The 19,384-nt window shown below is 37.6% G+C and overlaps 1 protein-coding gene across 3 annotated transcripts in view; it reads right to left on the reverse strand.

The window, feature by feature from the left end:
- The window catches only part of PDLIM5 (PDZ and LIM domain 5), a 223,650-nt gene that overhangs the window by 12,883 nt on the left and 191,383 nt on the right, over positions 1–19,384 (reverse strand). For all 3 annotated transcript variants that reach the window (XM_027837431.1, XM_027837429.1, XM_027837430.1), the window contains exons 9-11: positions 16,255–16,423; positions 7,431–7,611; positions 3,503–3,623 (exon numbers count right to left, since the gene is read on the reverse strand). In XM_027837431.1, the coding sequence (XP_027693232.1) occupies positions 3,503–3,623; positions 7,431–7,611; positions 16,255–16,423 (471 nt within the window). The remainder of the gene's footprint in view (positions 1–3,502; positions 3,624–7,430; positions 7,612–16,254; positions 16,424–19,384) is intronic.

The following is a 19,384-nucleotide window of genomic DNA, read 5'->3' on the forward strand; positions in this document are numbered from 1 at the left end:
GAAGAGAAGAGAGAGAGGAGAAAGAGAAAGAGAAGGGGAGAGAGAGAGAAGAGAAAAGAGAGGAGAGAGAAAGAGGGGAGAGAGAGAGAGAGAAGAGAGAAGAGAAAGAGAAAGAGAAAGAGAGGAGAAAGAGGAGAAAGAGAAAGAGAGAGAAAGAAGAGAGAGGAGAAAGAGAGGACAGAAAAAGGAGAGAGAGAGAAGAGAAAGAGAAGAGAGAAGGAGGAAAGAGAAAGAGAGAGAGAGAAGAGAGAGAGAGAAAGAGAAAAGAGAAAAGGAGAGAAGAAGAGAGAGGAGAGATGATTTGCTATCAAGCTGAAGGTTATAAGCCCTTTGATTTCAGAGGAATAAGGACCATGTAGCTCTCTTGTTTTACTTCACTGCGCCTTCTACAGATGTACCTAAAGGCAGCTGTTGTCAAAGTGGATGGAGAGTTGGGCCTGAAGCTAGGAAAACCTAAGTTCAAATTCAGCTCCAGACACTAACTAGCTGTGTGACTCTGGGCAAGTCATTTAACCACTGTCTGCCTCGGTTTCCTCAAATATAAAATGAAGACAATAATAGCACCTACTTGCCAGATTAATTGTGAGGATCAAGTGAAATAATATTTTTAAAGCACTTGGCACAATATCTGACCCACAGTAGGCACTTAATAAATGTTTGTTTCCTTCCTTTTTTTTTTTTTTTGGCTAGGCAATAGGGTTAAGTGACTTGCCCAAGGTCACACAGCTAGTAAGTGTCAAGTGTCTGAGGCCGGATTTGAACTCAGGTCCTCCCGACTGCAGGCAGTTGCTCTGTCTACTGGGCCACCCAGTTGCTCCGCTTCCTTTCTTTTTGAAAGAAACCAAAGGACTGGGGGCCAGCTCTGTAGTCCCATTCCATGGGAGCTAAGGGGAACAAGAAGGAAGAAAGAGAGAAGGTATGAGATACCTGGCTGAATTGTGACATCCTTGCCCTCCTACAGCTCAGTGTTTGAACGAGCTGCTGACTGCTCCTCTGATTTAATCGGTCTGCCCTATACGGTCCATTTAGATAAGCCTCTTTTACCAACACAGCTGCTATTTAAAAGCCGAAAAAAGCATTTGTGTGTTTATGTGTTTGACAGGGATTATGAGAGCAAAACATTTATGTTTAAAGGGGGTGCTAGATATAGGTCAGAAAAATGCCAAGAAGCAATGGCATATAGAAAATGTTTTATAGCATTGAGGGTGAAGTGGGGGTGGGAATATTCAGAGCTCATGTTAAATAAGTATACCCACTTATTATGGAATATATATGTATATATGTATATGTGTAATATATGATTATATATGGGTGTGTGTATGTGTGTATATACATATACATATGTATACATATACATATATATATACATACACATGCATATATACACATACATACATACATATACACACACATACACACATATGTATATATACATATACATACATATATACATATACATGTATACATACATATATATATATATATAACCAAAGTCTAGGATATTAAGATAAATTTTTCTAAGGAAACAATGCTAGACAAGACCAAGAACTAGGCCCATCCTTTGTAAAAAAATGTGTGTGTGTGAAAGAATTTTAAGCTATATTGAAGGCAGCTGCTAAAAACATCAGTTTAGCATTATTTACCATGCTTTGCAAAACCTTTCAAATTCATAATGATTCTTTCAACATGTACTATATTCATTTTGAGTGAGAGAGACAGTAAAATATATATTTATAACCCACTCAAGCAAAATACTCTTAGTGAATAGTGTTTGTGCCCAAACCCCACTGTGAAGTTGAGAATCCTTTGTGTCCTGAGAGTTTAGTATAAAGAGAACATAAGAAAAAAGGAAAAATAAGAAAGCAATAAAAAATGCTAATATTTTTATTGGTCTATTTCAATTTTCTCCAGAAATACTAAAAAGCTTAATAAAATTCACTCAACCACTTAACATTTAGTGCTCCATCTGAATCATTTTCAAGTCCTTGTGGATTAGCATCTGTTTACTTAAAATACTTTATTAGTATTATTAGCATTTCTGGTTTTTTTTTTCTTTTTGCAAAGCATAGCAAGAACTGTGATGGGAAAAAAAGTCCACATGCCAGGAGGAAGAAACCTTTGAAATCATAGCATTGCACTCAGCAAAAGCTTAGAGAGGATGGAACTCTGCTTAGGATGGAGCTTTACCTCATTTTTAAGGGGAACTGCTCTCTCTCCACTGTATGAAGAGCAGATATAAGAAAGAGGGGAGTTTAATGACTTCTCAGCATTTTCTGAAGCATAGCTTCATATAAAAAGACCTCATCATCTGTTCTGAGGCACTATGAAATATTCCTAGCACATAACAAATATCATATACAAATGTAAGGATTCCAAACTATTCTAAAACCAAATATAGATGAAAGGCCTTGGAGAGAGCCATGTCATTATTCCCCTAAATTCCTTTTTAAAAAAATCATTCCTTGGAATATGCATAGTTTGATATTGAAGACAGAATTTAAAAAATACTGTTGGAAACGAAACACTTTAACCCACAGATTAACAGAACAATGCCATTTTTTATCTTTTATATAAAGAAAACTGCAAAAAAGAAAATTTTTATGTTTTATACAAACTTGGATTTGGAAAGCTGAGCTTCATTTTTTTTTTTAACCTGTACATCTGGGATACTACCGCCTGTTGTGTTTACTCTTACCTGCTGTAATGGTTAAATGACATCATACATATGAAGAGCTTTGCAAAATTCAATATAAGTCTAAATAAATGCCAACTATTATTCTTATTATCTTTTCAAATTGAAAAGAATATACAATTAAATATAAACTATCTCAAGGATATACAATTTCAATATTTTGAACCTGGAATTGGTTTCTTATCACATCTCATTTATAATGCACACTAACAGAAATTTACCAAATGGAGAAAAATATGTTCAGTAATTAAAAAGATTAAGGGTACAGACTAGAAGGTGGGGAATCTGCAGCCCTGAGGCTATGTGTGGCCTTCTAGGTCCTCAAGTGTGACCCTTTGACTGAATCCAAACTTCATTGAACAAATTTGTTCTATGATTTAGTCAAAGGTCTGCACTTGAGGACCTAGAGGGTCACATGTGGCCTCCAGGCCACAGGTTCCCCATCCCGTGGCACCACACCTTTGCTTTTATTGGAGTAGGGAAATTCCAGGGGAGGAAACCCCCCCTTTACTGGGGTGAAGCTGGTACCTCTTCTGCAACTTAGAGCCTTAGAGAGATGTTTAGAGCACTGAAAGTTAAATGACTTGCTCAAAGTCACAAAACCATTATGTGTCAAAGGTGGAACTTGAACTCAGGTCTTTATGGCTTCAAGGTGAGTTATGGTTCAAAAAGATAATGTAAGAGGTAAAAAAAAGCAAATTTTGAGAAATAGTAGGAATTTTTTCTATAGATAAAGTCTGATTCTTCCTCTTAACTATATGTCATATGGGGCTCCATAAGAATCATGCTTGATCTCAAGACTTTGCTCACCCGTTTCACAGTAGGGATCACCATCTTCCAAGTGGAAAACATTGTTTCGAATGGGCTTATTGCAGGCCACACACACAAAACAGGAAACATGCCAAGTCTGTTTCAAAGCATTGATGACTTCCTGTTCCAGAAAGTGAAAAAAAAATTCAATTTGACAATTTGACAGAAGATGGTAATATAATTGATATGTAAGAGATTGTTCTCATAGTATTATTGCTCTTTTAATATTCAGATTGGGCCAGCATAGGATGTGATGTTGAACAATGATTGTGCCATTCCCCTGGGTGCAAACACATTGGTGGAGTAAGAAAGAGGTCTAATCAGGGCTGGGAGGTGGTCAAAGAGAGAAGAACAGCCACAGTCTCTACCCCAGCAAGAAGGGTCATGAGCGCAGAGCTCACTCTCGGTTTGTTTTGTGTGCGTGCCACTCCCCAATATGTACTGTTCCATTCTTGGCACATGAAGGGAGCCTCATACTTCCTTCTCCACACAAGGACAAGCCTGGGAACCTTCTATGACTGATGAAAGGATGCATGCATTTTTCACACATACAAACAAACCAAACACTCCAAACAGTTCCTCTTTTATTTGAATACATCCCATGCTATGACTCTTTTTTCTGAAACTACATATTTCACAAATATCCTTACCTGCACCGTTTTATTTCAAGCAGTGCCTTGAAACTCTTTAGGAAAAGGTTAGGACACTATCCCTAAACATCACACCCAGGAAAAGGATATCAGCACCACAAACTTAGGTTTTATTTCTATATATTATGGGGGAATAATATAGAGAAGTGTCTCACCTCTGAGACACTTTCTCTGTAACCCCAGACAGGTTATTTAACCTCTCAGGGCCTGGGGAAACACTCTAAAATTGCAGGAAAGATGCTGACCTGCGTGGTAGAAGGAATTTCCTCATCCAGTAGTCCCTAGACCAGAGTTTCTTAAACTTTTTTCACTCATGACCTCTCAGCAGTGTTTGTTGGCATTGCGTGACCTGGGAGCATGCGCAGTGCAAAGTGTGCATGCTTTGTGTTCAGAATCAAGGCTTCAGGGAAGTTGCCCGATTCAACACAGGCAAGAGTTGCCAGAAACATCTCAGATTCATTACGCATTTGATTTTTAATTAATTTTTGGTCATTGAGCATTCCCAAACCTTTTACTATTGCCAAATTTTCCACGACCCCATGTGGGGTAGCGACCCACAGTTTAAGAAGTGCTGCCCTTGGAGCAGCTAGGTGGCGCATTGGATAGAGCACCGGCCCTGAAGTCAAGAGGACCTGAGTTCAAATCCAGCCCCAGACCAAACACTTGACACTTACTAGCTGTGTGACCCTGGGTAAGTCACTTAACCCCAATCGCCTAAAAGTAAAAAAAAAAAAAATGAAGTGCTGCCCTAGACCGGTAAATTTATAGACTCAATCCTTAATCCTGAGAAGGACATAATGTAATCAGTAACTAGTTTGTTTTACAAATATTTAAGATTAAAAAATTCTGTTTTGATTGTGCTAGTTTTATGACACAAATGATTAACTCTTCCTAAAATGGTACTAGGAAATATGGATTTGAGCCAATAAGGAACCTTGGGCTCAGGACATGAAGGCCTGGTAGGTGAATCAAATCAGAAGCAGGATATCTGGTTGGATTGTGTTGCTAGGGATCATCTTTAATACCCCATGAACAACGGAAGCAGTGCTCCAAGGTCCCTTTCTTTTGGTCCAACCCTAATGACTCAGATTCACAGAGAATCAGTGTAGAAAAAAATCAGAAGCGGCAAGATTTGCAAGTACAAATATTTATTAAAACTCAAGGCATCAGCCCTCAACTCTGACACTACTGGACACCAGGGAAACTTTAGAGATTATAAATTGCAGAACTGCTAATCTACATTGGTAGAAGAAGTTGGTCATAAGAAGCTCCTTACACTAACGAAATCACAGGTGTAGACCAGAAAAAAAAAAAAGTACTTCCATGAAAAAAGGCAGTATATTTTTTTTATCTACATTTATTTGTTAGGAAATGAAAAAAAGGATCAATTCTGATCAGTTCTGTTGATTTTTTAAACTTTTTCTTTTTTTTTATCTTTAAAAATGGGATGGCTCTCTGGGAATGGAGCAGGGGAGAGACACTGGGGGAAACTATGGTAATAACAAAAACAAAAGACATCAACATTTATTCGAAAGAAAAGAAAATGACAAAGAATAGTTAGCTAATAAAAGTTAACTACACGGTATAATTTTCAGCACAGCAGATATAGCAGTCAGAAAATGTGGGTTTGAAAATTGCCTCTAACCCTTAACCATTGTGATCATGGTAAGGTCACCTAACTCCTCTGACTCTTAGTTTCTTTCCTAATAATTTGGGGATAACAATAAGTGCACTCAAATGCTTTGTAACATTTGAAAGTACTATATAAATAGATCTCATCATTATTAATATGGCTTAGTTATAAACATAAAGCAATTTGGAGGCAATGAGCAACAAAGCAGTGATTCAGATCTAAAAAGAATGCTGTCAGAAATCTACAACAAAGAGACAATTGCATTTGCTTTTATGCCTGGTAGAGCAAATTGGGATAATAAATCACAGGATTAATCACAGATTTAGATCTTTCAGATGATGTAATCGAAGAAACTTACCCAAGGTAACAAAAAGCAGTAATTAGAAGAGATTGGATTAGAATCCAAGGCCTCTTAACCTCAAACATTACCTCCTTTTCACTCTATCAGTCTACCTCCCTAGAATGTCCTAAGTCTCCAGGGAAATATTTTCACATCTGTCTTTGCCCCACATCACCACAATAGGCGAGTAAAGCTTCTAAGCTGGGTTGTAATGGCTTGGGCTATATCTTCATAGAGAGGTCTAATGCCATTTCTAAAGTGGCAGATAGTAATTTTCTTTTGTCAGAAACCAATTTAGTAGATATGATTTAGTTGACTACTTCATTAGGTTTCACAAAACACTAAGTAACCACTGGTCTACTTCCCAGTTAGTGAGACAAGACCATATTTTTAAAAGAGTACGATAATTCGGCAAAGGCACAGGAATTCGATTTCTAGGAAGTGTGCTGGAGAAATTCCCATGATACTAAGTTGGTTTCCAGAACAAACAGGCCACTGAGGTTTCTTTCTCTTCCAAAAAGACATATATTCCTCCATAGGCAACAAGGCAAATGCCCAGACTCTGACCTCAAAATCCAGTTTTAAAAACTCCAGAGAAGAAAATAATAACACCTATTTTCTGTAAACCTTGATGAATTCATCTGTCCTCAATTTACTCTTTCAGCAAAACGTGTGGTTTTAGCTTTTTCTGTCAAAAGTCTGTTTCCATTACCTACTCAGTCTCATAAAATTGAAGGTATATTTTAAAATATTATTATGTATGTATAAGAAAAATACATCATTTATATACTTCATATTTTTTGAATGTTTCATGAGGTCCTATGGTTGAACCCTAGCAGGTAGAAAAAAAATCCTGGTCTTAAAAGAAGGCTGGAATTTAATTAAAACAGTAAAGGTGTCAATGTTGAGAACTATTATGTGTGTGGTCTTTTCTGACTAGACTCAACCCAGGTTGCCTCTCTCTTCTTAAGCAAGCAGCATACCGGGAAGGCAGCCCACACACGTCCCTGAGAATCCACAGTAAATTATTTTTGCTTGGTGGCCTAGCTTCTACCAGCCAAACAGGAAAACAGCAAGATGAAACCACAGGCTGCCTTACCTATCCTCCTGAGTCTCATGAGGCTATATCTGGGGGGCAGGAGGGTTAGGTGTTGGGGGATGGGCTCTTCTGCTCAGTTCTGCCCCGCCCCCCCCACCAGCCACAAGAGCATAAAACAAGAAGGAAAGGACAAGAACATCTCCAAATAGAAATATATTCTTGGAATAAACAAAAACACGTGCTCTAAAAAGCTTTCCCAAACTTACTCCCAGGATCTTCCTTTGGCAGCGAACACATTCAGGGGCAAAGAATTTCTCATAGCACAGCTCACAGTACAGGGCTCCCTTCTCCTCCACAAATCCAATGTAAGCCATGGTGTTTTTGCAGTGGGCACAGTTAAACTCTTCTGGATGCCAGGATTTTCCCAACGCCACTAGGAAAGGTCCTCTGTCAAAAGAAATAATTCTGATTTTCCTCAGAAACATAACATCCGTTAGCACATACTTGGAGGGTTTATAGCAATGTACTTGAGTCTTTAAATTTCAGATTGGATCTCTGTGCAGCGCTTTCCTCGGAACCTCAGAGTTCCTGAAAATTCCATGATTATTTTATAGATGAAGAAACAAAAAGGGGAAGTGAAATGCCTAGGGGCACACAGCTAATAAGCACAAAAGTGAGGATTCAAAGTCAGCAGCACTTATGTGAAGTCCAGGCAGATTACACCATGCAAAGCTAATTGATGTCCACCATATGGAAGCTCTCTGTTGGTTTATATGGGGAAAAGAATGGAGGAAGGGACAGTTAAGGCATTGCTCTGCAAAAGGCCAATGCTGAGTGTTTTATTTCCTCTTGCACAGAGAGTACATATATTTTTATACACTTCAGTGATAGAAAAAGACAACCCAGCTAAAAATGATGATGTTGAGGACCAAGCGTGATAAGAACCAAAATTACTTGATACAGAAAAGTAACAAAGCTGTCATTTCTTCTTGTATATTTTTTCAGTCAATAAATATTTACTAAGTGCCTACTATGTGCTAGGTACTGGGTCAAGCAGTGGGGATACAAAAAAGAGGCGAAAGACAGTCTCTGTCCCCAAGGAGCTCACCATTGTACATATCTGTATTTTTTAATCTATGCCTAGCACAAGACATACTAATTAAACAATGCCTGCTACTTTCAATAATAATTATAATAATAACAGCTAATATTTTTATAGCTCTTACTATGTGCCAGGCACTACAATTGTTGTCTCTTTTGATCCTTACAACAACCCTGAGAGGTAGGTGCTATTCTTATCCCCATTTTACAGATGAGGAAACTGAGGCAAAAAGGGATTAGGTGACTTGCCCAAGGTCATGGAATAAGCGTGACGTAGTCAATGTCATAGTGTGGAATGATGAGTGCAAGAACTAAGTTCAAGTCCTGGCATATGATCCTATGCAACTCACTTTACCTCTCTGAGGCAGACTGGTTTTCCCCCTTCCTCAATTTTTTTCTCAAAACACTTATTTCTCAGCTCTATTAAACACAATCATCCTATCCCAAAATGAACATTCAACCTAAAGGACACACAGTACATTAACTACTCTGATATATTATGGCTTATTCCAACTCACCATGAAAGGGGGCTTAATTTAATTTAAAAAGAAATATCCTTCGCTGCACATTTGTTTCAAATGAACAAACGTTTAAAGGAGGTTTTATTCCATTAGGCATGATACAGTCACAAACTGATAAGATGGGTTTAGTCTGCTTAACAAGAATCCATTAGATAACCATATCTTGGCATCAGGACCACAGGGATGGATGAACCACTGTAGGCCTCTATATAATGTACTTTTCCTGCAGCTATAACATAATGCCTTGCACTGATGGAGGCCCTTTATCTCCAAGGTACTTTTAAATTTGTTATGTAATTTGCCCATACAACATTCCTGTGAGATAGACCAGGGCAGTTATTATGAGCCTGATTTTACAGGCAAGGAGACCAAACAGACAGGTCAAATGATCTGCCCCTTATCAAAGTCATCAGTGGCTGAGCCAGAACCAGAACCTGGGGACCCTGATACTTAGCCCCTTATTGTATCCAGTTCATTATACTGCCTTTGAACTTCATGCCAACCATCAGCATTGACTTAATGACCATGGTAGAGGGGGAGAGTTGGACAGGTTATACAGTTATCCCTGTATATCTCAGGGGTTAGGGGCATGGTGCTCCTGTGATCTCAAAAAATCTGTGTAAAATTTTGTGGTCCTCCTTTCATACCAGAGAAGAAGTATGAATTATTATGGTATTAAAATACAATGTTGATATTATACAATTCGTGCATATATTTTATGCATTTCTCACTTTCTAAACTTTTTTTCTGTATCGTCTGCTGTCCTCTGCAAAGCTCCCCAAAATTCCCATTTCTTATGCCGACCTGCAATATATCAAAACCTTGATGGGGAAAGTCATGATGTGGAAAGGTTATTTAAACACTAGACACTTGACTTCTAGGCAGATGACTTAGTGGCCTAGACAGAGAAATCAGTATTAAGATTTCATGACATTTTTCTTCTTTGGGATTCAGAAATTAACATTACTTCCTTTCTTTCTTTAAAAACAGTCAAGCTTGTTCTAATAAAACTTGTCTTTGGCTGGGGGAAAAACAAAAAACAAAAAAAACCCACAACAGCCAAGCTTTCCTGACCCTGCTCTCCAAACCAACATCCTAGAGAAACTGAAATGGCATAATATTTAAATGTAAAACTTAGAAAACATATATGATTGAAATCTCATAAAAGTGGGGTGAAGAAAATCATCTTAAAGGGGCAAGTGTAGAAATCCTCACTTCGACTGAAGTTGCTGCCGACTTAGAAAGTTAAACTAAATAAAATTCCACTTTATTAGAATCTGTCTCTAGGGCAGTCCAACTGTTTCCTTTCATTCTGATTAGTGGGAAAAGATTTTTAGAGGGAGTAGAACAAAACAGTTTTGTGAAAAGCACTACTGAACCTTTAAGAAATAATTCTCAAATGCCCTTACCTGCTCCTGACTTCAGATTCCTGTAGTCCTGGCTGCAGTGACCACAGTGATCTGCCTGGCCCTTTCAGTTATATATAGATTTACTAATCCAGACCTTTCCATAGAACAAAGTGCTCTCTTCTCCACTGTGTCAGCACTGACTAATTTACGTCCTCATTAACACAGTACTGACACTGAAGAGGTTCGTGTAATTCCAGATAGGATTAAATTTCCCTTTGCTTGCACAAGAATAATAGATTTGGATATCTACAAAGTATAAGAAGGGATTCAGCTACCTCCAACAATGAATGTTGTGCACCCTATGAGTTCTCAATTAAATACTTGTTGATTGACAAATTCAGGGAGGGGAAGAAGTGGCAAATCTGGTTCATTGCACTTGTAAGTATGGCTGAAACCATAAAACAAAACTTTTACAATGACACCCCCCCCATCCTCTAATTATTTTATGATAAAAAGGGCAGGCACACCAGGGAAAGAATACAGTAAAATAGCAAAGGCTCCTAAGAATGAAGGCAGAAAAATGAAAGAAGGAAATGGGATACAGAGGCAAGGGTGTGTACTTTTAAAAAAAATCAATCACCCCTGATTCATGGAAGAGGAAACATAATCCAGGGCTTCATAAGCGAAACACCTTTTATTCTGAAGGAGTAAGAAACATAGGATGTTTTCCTCATCCCCTTTTAAAATTAAAAAACAAAACAGAGCTCTATACAATTAATACAACAAATAATAAAAATTATATCTTCCAGTTCAATTTACTGGTTCATATCCAACACTGTCCTCCCATTTCCATACACAGGAAGGTGGGATGTCGTGAAAGGTGGTAGGCCCCTAAGCCTTCTGACCCCCATATTAACTTCAGCTGGCCTAGAGGCACATACCAAAAATGAGGCCATTCTTTTCCCTTTTGGTATGAAAATATCATGATTTCCAAAACTGTCATTTGTGATTTCCAAAAGACAGAGATGTTATTCCATAGAGGAATATCATTTCCCAAACAGGAAATTTAAAGTTTTTGTCCTTTGAAAATAAGAGTGAATTTCAGAAATACCTACATTTCCAAACTTGGGGTAGGAAGCAAAATACTTTTCATAAACAGTACAGGAAAATTTTGTTAATATTTCAGTCTAGAGTGTTACATTTAAAAAAAATTTCAGGCAAAGATTTATACTGAAAAGGGCTCCTTTCTTAACTCTGACTCTTAGAATTCCTAGTTTATTTACCTCAAAACTACATAAGCATCATCTTCTGTAAGCTTTTTCCTGATTCTCCCCAGTACTGAGCACCTTTGCCATTACCTTGCATTTACTTGGTGTATATATTCTGTGTACTTACATACATTTATATATGTGTACTTATGTGTATATGTATACTTCTATATCCCCAGCATGACACATAGTGCCTGACACATGTTTGTTTCGTTGTTTCGGTTGTGTTGAACTCTTCCTGACCTAATTTTTTGGAGTTTTCTTGGTAGAAATACTAAAGCGGTTTGCCATTTCCTTCTCCAGTCCATTTTACAGATGAGAAACTGAGGCAAACAGGGTTAAGTAACTTGCCCAGTAAGTATCTGAGGTCAGATTTGAACTCAGGGAGATGAATCTTCCTGATCCCAAGCCCAGTACTCTACCCACTATGCCACCCAGGTGCCCTTAGCAAGGGCTAAATGAATGCTTGTTTATTCATTTGATCCAGAAACAGAAGGGGAAAGAGAAGAATGTGAGGCATGCACAGAACAAAGAGATAAAGATGCAGAAAGAAACTGAGATCAAGGGGAGGAGAGAATGTGGGGGCGGAGAGGGCAGTGAGATACATAAGCACAATACATAGGCAAAAAGAGACAATAAAAGTAGACACAGAAAGGTATCTTTTTTTGAAATTAAAAAAAAAACACATCGACTATGGAAAGTATTTTACTTCCTACCCAAAGTTTGGAATGGTGGGGACTGTGAAAATTAATTTAATTTCCAGTTTGGGAAGGTGAAGCAAGTTACAAAGAAAGATATATTTTCATGGAATCACATTTCTGCCTTTTAGGAAATTACAAATGACGACTTAGGAAATTTTTGCATTTTCACAACAAAAAAAAATTTGATGGTCTCATCTTTTCGCATTTACCTCCAAGGTGAGTGAAATTAATATAGGAAGCAAAGGATCCTGGGACTAAAGGCCTTTTACTACGCCCAGAGTTCCTTCTCCTGCACCAGACTCCCTAATATGCTTCTGTATTCCTTTGTTGATTAAGGCAATGCCTAGAAAACGCCAGAATTAGTCAAATGATTTATTTTAAAGCACTTTTGTGAAATTAATCAGCCACATGGGTTTCTTAGTACTCAGACCAAATAGATGACTGAATTGGTATATTTTTTCACTTTTGCTCTGGTGTCCCCTAGATACACGGTAAGCTTCATGGGAACAGAGGTCAGGTTAAAAAAAAAAACAAAACAACCAAAAGGCATAGTATATGGAAGAAAAAATTAAAGTTCATTGATGTTCCATAGAACTAGAAAGAAGTGAAGTTGGAATATTGCTGGTAACTGTAATTTAAATGAAGTTAAACTGTATAGCCAAGGAAATAATTTTTCATTTGGACCCCACTCCCCAGATGTAAGCAAAATGTATTTCAGTATATAATAATTTGATTTACTAGATTTTCCCTCCTACAGCCACAATCTCTGTCCTCTTTTAATCTGTCTTCCAAATAGCTGCCACATTTATATTGTTTATATTCTTAAATTCTGACCACGTTGTTTCTCTGCTCAAAACTCTGCAGGCGCTCTCTATTGTCTGTAGGGGCACTTTCAGGCCTCCCCAACCTGGTTTCTATCTTTCAGTATAACTTGTTCCCTTCAAGTTTCAACTTGGGTGACATTCCTACATGACACTTTGTTTAATAGCCCTTTGAAATAACTTTATTACTTATTTACTGCAAACATATTGTATTCCCTACCCACACGTCCCCACAGTAGAATATAAGCTCATAGAGGACAGAGTTTATTTCAGTTTTGTCTTTGTATTCCTGAAACCTATCACAATGCCTAACTAATATTTGTTGAACTGAAGCTAACAGTAAATCTAGGCACTCATTTGGGATAGGAAGGGATGCCCCTACTGTTACAATAAGACTTTTAAAAGTCTCAGTAGGGTTCTCCTCTAAAACATTCCAATAATGCAAAAAAACCCAAAAAACAAAAACAAACAAAAACAAATTAAAAAAAAAAACAGCTATGAGGTAAGTAAATTCTATGCAGTACAACTCAGGAGAAACTTTTTCAATATGGCAAAAAAAAAAAAGAACCATTTAACAGAATATCACATGTAAAAAAGTAAATAATGGAGGTTGGGTTTGGGGAACCTACGTGTATTTTAAGGAGGCAATCAGTTTAGCACCAAAACTTAGGTGGTTGAATTTCTAAAGTTCTCAAAAACATTATTTTTATAGATTCATCAGAAAAATAAATTTTGCTTTGCTGCCTGATGTCAGTAAATTTTGCATCGTTTTGAAATCATCAAGTACTAGTGATGTATTGTAGTACTGAATGATGTAATGAAGTATTAATTAAATAACAGTATGAATTAAAGCATCATTATGCAGCAACAATTTCCAAAGTTTGCCAGCCCCCAGTATCGTAGGCCATAGCTGTGACTGTAGAGAAGGTGCATGTGAGAATGTCACTTGAGCCAACTTGTAAGACTTTTGTCCAAGAAATGCTGACTCAAGGGGCTGTGTACCATAATTATGTTCTTATGAACTCTGAACCTACCCTAATCTTCCTAAAGTGCTGTAAGGTCTGAGAGGACCAGGTGAATGTGGTCTATTAATTAGTGTTATGTGATCCTGACAAGAGCTAATCCTCCTTTCTAAAACCTCCTGAGTGCATGAAGCTTTGATGCTCAACTGAAAGCAAAATCATGGCTAATTCAAAACAAAAAATGTAATAGATGATGTGTGGGCAATAAAAGAGGCCAGGCATATCCTAGCTATCAGTGATTTACTAATTATGCATGCATGAAAATTACTTTATGGACTAGTCTTAAATTTTAAAGCCAATGTGAAACAATTTCGATGACTTTTCTTACTTTTTCACTATATTAGCTTCACGGAAGTACTGGCTATCTAATATAATACAATATATATTTCAAAACAACAAACTAATTTTACTTGTTGTTGAAAGAACTAGTTAGTACACACACAATACCACTGACAACTTGATACCGTTTCCTCCTTAACAGGTGTTTCTTCTCTAGGTTTTTTGTTGTAAATAGTATTTTATTTTTTTCCAATTATAAGTAAGGATAGTTTTCAACATTCATTTTTATACGATTTTGAGTTCCAAATTTTTCTCTCCCTCCTTTCCCAAGACAGCAAGTGATCTGATATAGGTTATATATGTGCAATCGTGGAAATAAATTTCCATATTAGTCATGTTGTAAAAGAAGAAATGGAACAAAAGGGAAAAGCCACAAAAACAAAAAAAAAGTGAAAATAATATGCTTCAATCAGCATTCAGACTTTATAGTTCTTGTTCTCCAGGTCTTTTGTAAGTGAGCACTAAAACCTAAGTAAGCCTCACTAACACAAAAATGTCTCAAGTATTAAAAGCGCCCCTGAAAAAAATGATTTTATTCCACTGAAAACACAAAATGATGGCAACATGTATAAGGAAAAAGGCTGAAAACCCCTTCTTAGATTGTGGTGTCATTTACTGAGAGAAATCAGTGCTCCAAAAGTTTTTTAGCACCCTACTTTAAAACTAAAGTAGCAAATGAGCCAACAAAAACCAAACCTAAAGTAGTTACAAAATGTGAAAGCTGTTAATTCTTCTTCAGAGTATAAAATGCCTCTCCTCCACCAGGAGTGGGGAACCTATGGCCTTCTAGGTCCTTGGGTGCCACCTTTTGACTGAGTCCAAGTTTTACAGGACAAATCCTTTTATTAAGGGGATCTGTTCTGTGAAGTTAAGATTCAGTCAAAGGGCTGCACTTGAGGACCTAGAGGGCCACATGTGGACTCAAGGCCACAGATTCCCCAATGCTTCCCTAGACTGTCCCTTGTCCCCTACCCCAGCTACCATTCTGGTGTCATCCTGGACCTCCTGAGCAGCTCTGGGCCCAAGCACATATTGTTTTTCTCCATGTTAGGGCAAAACCAGAGCAGTGTTTGGGATGAGGCATAAAGGATCAAGAACTTTAACTTTATGCTCTATGCTATTATATCCTTATTTTGTTCCAAGTTTTCAGACATTGAAATAAACCTGCAAAATTAATTTTCCTGTTTTAACTATACAGTTAGTCTATCTGCAGTTTCATGTGCGATCATCTTTTTTTTATTATTATGCTATGTTATGGAAATGCTTGTTTTATTCCATAAATTAATTTTTAAAAAAAGAAAGTCTGTCATCAAAGATCTCAGGAAAAGTATGTATGCATGCATGCTTCTGTGAAGTTTAGATTCAAAGGGCTGCACTTATGGACCTAGAGGGCCTCATGTGGCCTTGAGCCTGCAGGTTCCCCACTCCTGGAAGGGGTACAGTTGACCCTGGAGGAAGGAGGGGCTGTGTTTAAGTCATACCTCTGACACATACTAGCCATATGCCCTTGGGCAAATCACTTGGCTATTTGGTATTAACCCTCTGAGACAGTAAGTGGAAGAACTGGTGCCAACATGCATGGGCAGAGAGAGTTTCTTCAACAGGAAGCCGATTTTATTTTATTAACCAATGAAACCATAGGTTCTATGCAAAAAAATCCCTTATTCCTCAAATAAGAAAGAGAGGAGGTCCTCACTACGAAAAGGCTGAAATGCCCTAGCAGGCCAGGTTACATCCAAATGACTTCCCTGACATTCAAGAACTTGGCTCCATCTCTGTTTCCAAACTTATCACCCAGATCAACATGATCTCTCTCTTCTAGTTGGTAAAATAGTGCCTGACATGGAGAAATAGTCCAGGAGTTTTCAGCATCATCACGATCAGTGATAACAAGGTAATTCTAGCTGTTATCTAAAGCTAAAACCATTTTTGATGTGTAAGAGGACATTTGTAAAAATTAATACAAACCTGATGACCTGGTTGCACTGGGCACACATGGGAGTGCGTTTCCCTGCTGGAATGTGCTCAGCTCTCTGCACATAAGTGTCCTGTTCATTCAGCTGAGGCTGGCCTGGGCTAGTTGGCGCAGTTGCTCCAGATGGAGTAACGTTGTTTGAAATTCTCCCAGTTGATGGAGCTAAGGATGAAAAATTTAAAAAACACCATTAGGAAAATATTGTTCTGTATTCTACATTAACACACACACACACACATACACACACACAAATAAATAAAGATCAGTATAGGAGAGAGAATTTGATGTATTTGTTGGAGGGTCCATCTACCCTCCAGTAATTGCCTGTTGGCCCATTTCATACATGCAAGATATTCCAACATATATTGTTTGTTCTTCGTTTTCGAAGAGAACCAATGACATCACTGGGTGATATTTTGACTCCCACTTAAAATGGATATAAGTGAGGCAAAGCTGTACAAAGTCATCAGCCTTACTCTCTCTGTTCCTGAGTCACTGAAGTCTAGTGGCAGAACAAAAGTCAAGATGACTGACAAAGGCCCAGAAGCAGTGGATGACCTTTGCATCTTTCATGCCTGACCAATCTCTAAGCATGCCTATTTCAGCCACCTTTGTGACCATTAGAACAAATTCTTTTCATCCGCTCATTCCTCCAGGGAAAGTCTTTACGTGCTTGGAGTAGACATCCCCCTAACTCCAACATATGACATACTAAACAAAAGTCCATGTGTGAATACTAACTTTTTGCTATACCTAGAGGGTTCTTAAGAATCTCGGGAGTAGCTCAGGAAAGTTGAGTTGTCAGAAATTCAGTCCAGGAACAAAGTTGCACTTCTTTCTTTCTTTCTCTCTCTCTCTCTCTATCTCGTTCTCTCTTTTTCTTTCTCCCTCCCTCACTCCTTCTCTTTCTTCCTTCCTTCCTTCCTTTCTTTCTTCTAAAACCCCTTGTAAGATTATAGCCAAACATGTTCATGAGTGAGCCCTTGAATCATGTAAATTTTTCAGAATTCAGCTAAGTGTATGAAAGAAATTCTCTGTTTCTTGTAGAATAGACCCAGTAAATTTACAAAGTCAGTAACAGGGTAAAAGCAGACTCTTTTTCCACCCACCTCCCAACATGACTGCTTTTCTTCTTCCTTTGCCCCCATTAACCTATTATAATACTTAAAAACCCCAGAGTATAGATCTAGAAGCAGAGATAAGAGATTACACCTTTGCTTCCACACCAATCACTGACCTAGAACCCTAGGTAATCAAGAAAAAAATGATAAAATATCATGGATTCAAGTTATACGTGAGACATTTCCTGCATAAACACTAATGACTGGAAAATCAACTCTGGTACCTCTTCCTGAAAACTTAAAGCATCCCCTGTCCTTGAGCCTTCCTGAGAACCAAGATAATAGGTTTCAAGATTTTATTTATATAACTTGTTTTGCGCATGAGCAATGATTTACCACAAGTAAGTAAAATAAGTAAACTAACTCGATCAATTCTCCTTTTCAAATTAAAAAAATCTCCCGATCAAGAAGACAGCATTAATTTAGCATCCCAAGGGTAGCACTGCCCCACATTAAATGTTATCCACTAATTAGAAGAGAGCACTACAGTCTGAGGTGTGTGGTTGTGTTTGATGAAAAGAAACTCAAAAGTCCAGAATCACAGATTTTGGAACCAAACAGAACTCAGAGATCATATGGTTCATTGCTCTTTCTTCAAGTAGAAAAGGTTATATTCTAGTTTTACAGATGAGTGCCAATTATGGCATTCACTAGTGAAGTAACTTTGCCCAAGTAACACAGTTAATATTTTGGGGGAAGAGAACTAAAAGTCAAGTCTTTCTTCCTAAATACAATTTCTTTTCACTCTGCATGCAAAGATCTATTTCTAACTTGCATTATAATTATCTGTGTACATATCTAAACGTTCTAATGATTGAAAATTACTTGAGGGCAGAGGCTCTATTACTTTTTACATGGGCATTTAACCCAGTGCCTTGTGTATAACAAATATATGTTGAATTCAATCAAATTCATGAGGGCATTACTGCAATACGGAACAACGACAATGTTTGACTGTGATGATTGGAAATCATAGAAAAGGGATTAAATTATACTCAGTTTATTCTTGCAATAACTTTTTGTTATATTGATAATATGTTGGTCTGGGGAAAAAATTACCTAAATCCTGTGAGCAAACACACCACAAAGTTAGAAAGTTAGAGTTGTTTCCCAGATGCATAAAGTTTGGTTTTGCTTCTTTAAAAAACAGCAACATGAAAAAACCTAGAGCTGCAGAGGGTGTGGTACATTGCTTGTATTTTAGACTTTGACACTTCCATTTAGACATTTCATTGACACTGATTCTTCTAATTCTTCTAATGACCACATGATTCTCCTTGAAACAAAGCTCCACCTTCAAGCAATAACTAGTATTCATAATATGTCAAGAGACATAGGGGACATACTAAAGGGACCCCAACCCCCCCCAAAAAAGGACCTAGAGGATGAAACAGCCATGAGTCATACAGCATTAGATGGTTCCAGTGGTTTGGAATTTGTATCCTTGGAAGAAACAACCCTATCAATGAGACATCAGTTCCACAGAAATGTCAGAGATGTTTGGCAAGCTTACAGGAGGTAAACATCAAAGTTACTGTCTTGAAGGTATATGCAATAAGGATTCTTGAGAATTGGGATTCATTCTTTACCTTTTTATTCCTAGCAACTGATACAGTGTTTGGCACATATTTATTTATTGGTCATTGATTGACTTCTTCTGGCATGGAAAAGAAGGGAAACATAAAGGAGGTGGAAAAGATAAGAAAATAAAAAGGTCAAAGACAAACATTCCTTTTCTGCAACTGGATTGAGGGCACTGGTGAGCAAAATTCACCATTAATCATTTCCCATGCCACTTGTGCCATAAGTCATCTATCCGTGACCACTTTGCCCATCAAATGCTAATCCTATCTTCCATTAGTTTCTGCTGAAGTTTCAGATATGTTCCTCTCTTACTTAGTCCCGATGATTATCCAAGATAATTACCCATGGAGCAATTTGCAAAAGCCTCAAAAGACAGCAGATGGATAATGAACTTTACTCAAAAATAAAGAAGAGGAAG

The sequence above is a fragment of the Vombatus ursinus genome, unplaced genomic scaffold (genome assembly GCF_900497805.2).
Source record: "Vombatus ursinus unplaced genomic scaffold, bare-nosed wombat genome assembly UNPS02014821.1, whole genome shotgun sequence".
Lineage (NCBI taxonomy): Eukaryota > Metazoa > Chordata > Mammalia > Diprotodontia > Vombatidae > Vombatus > Vombatus ursinus.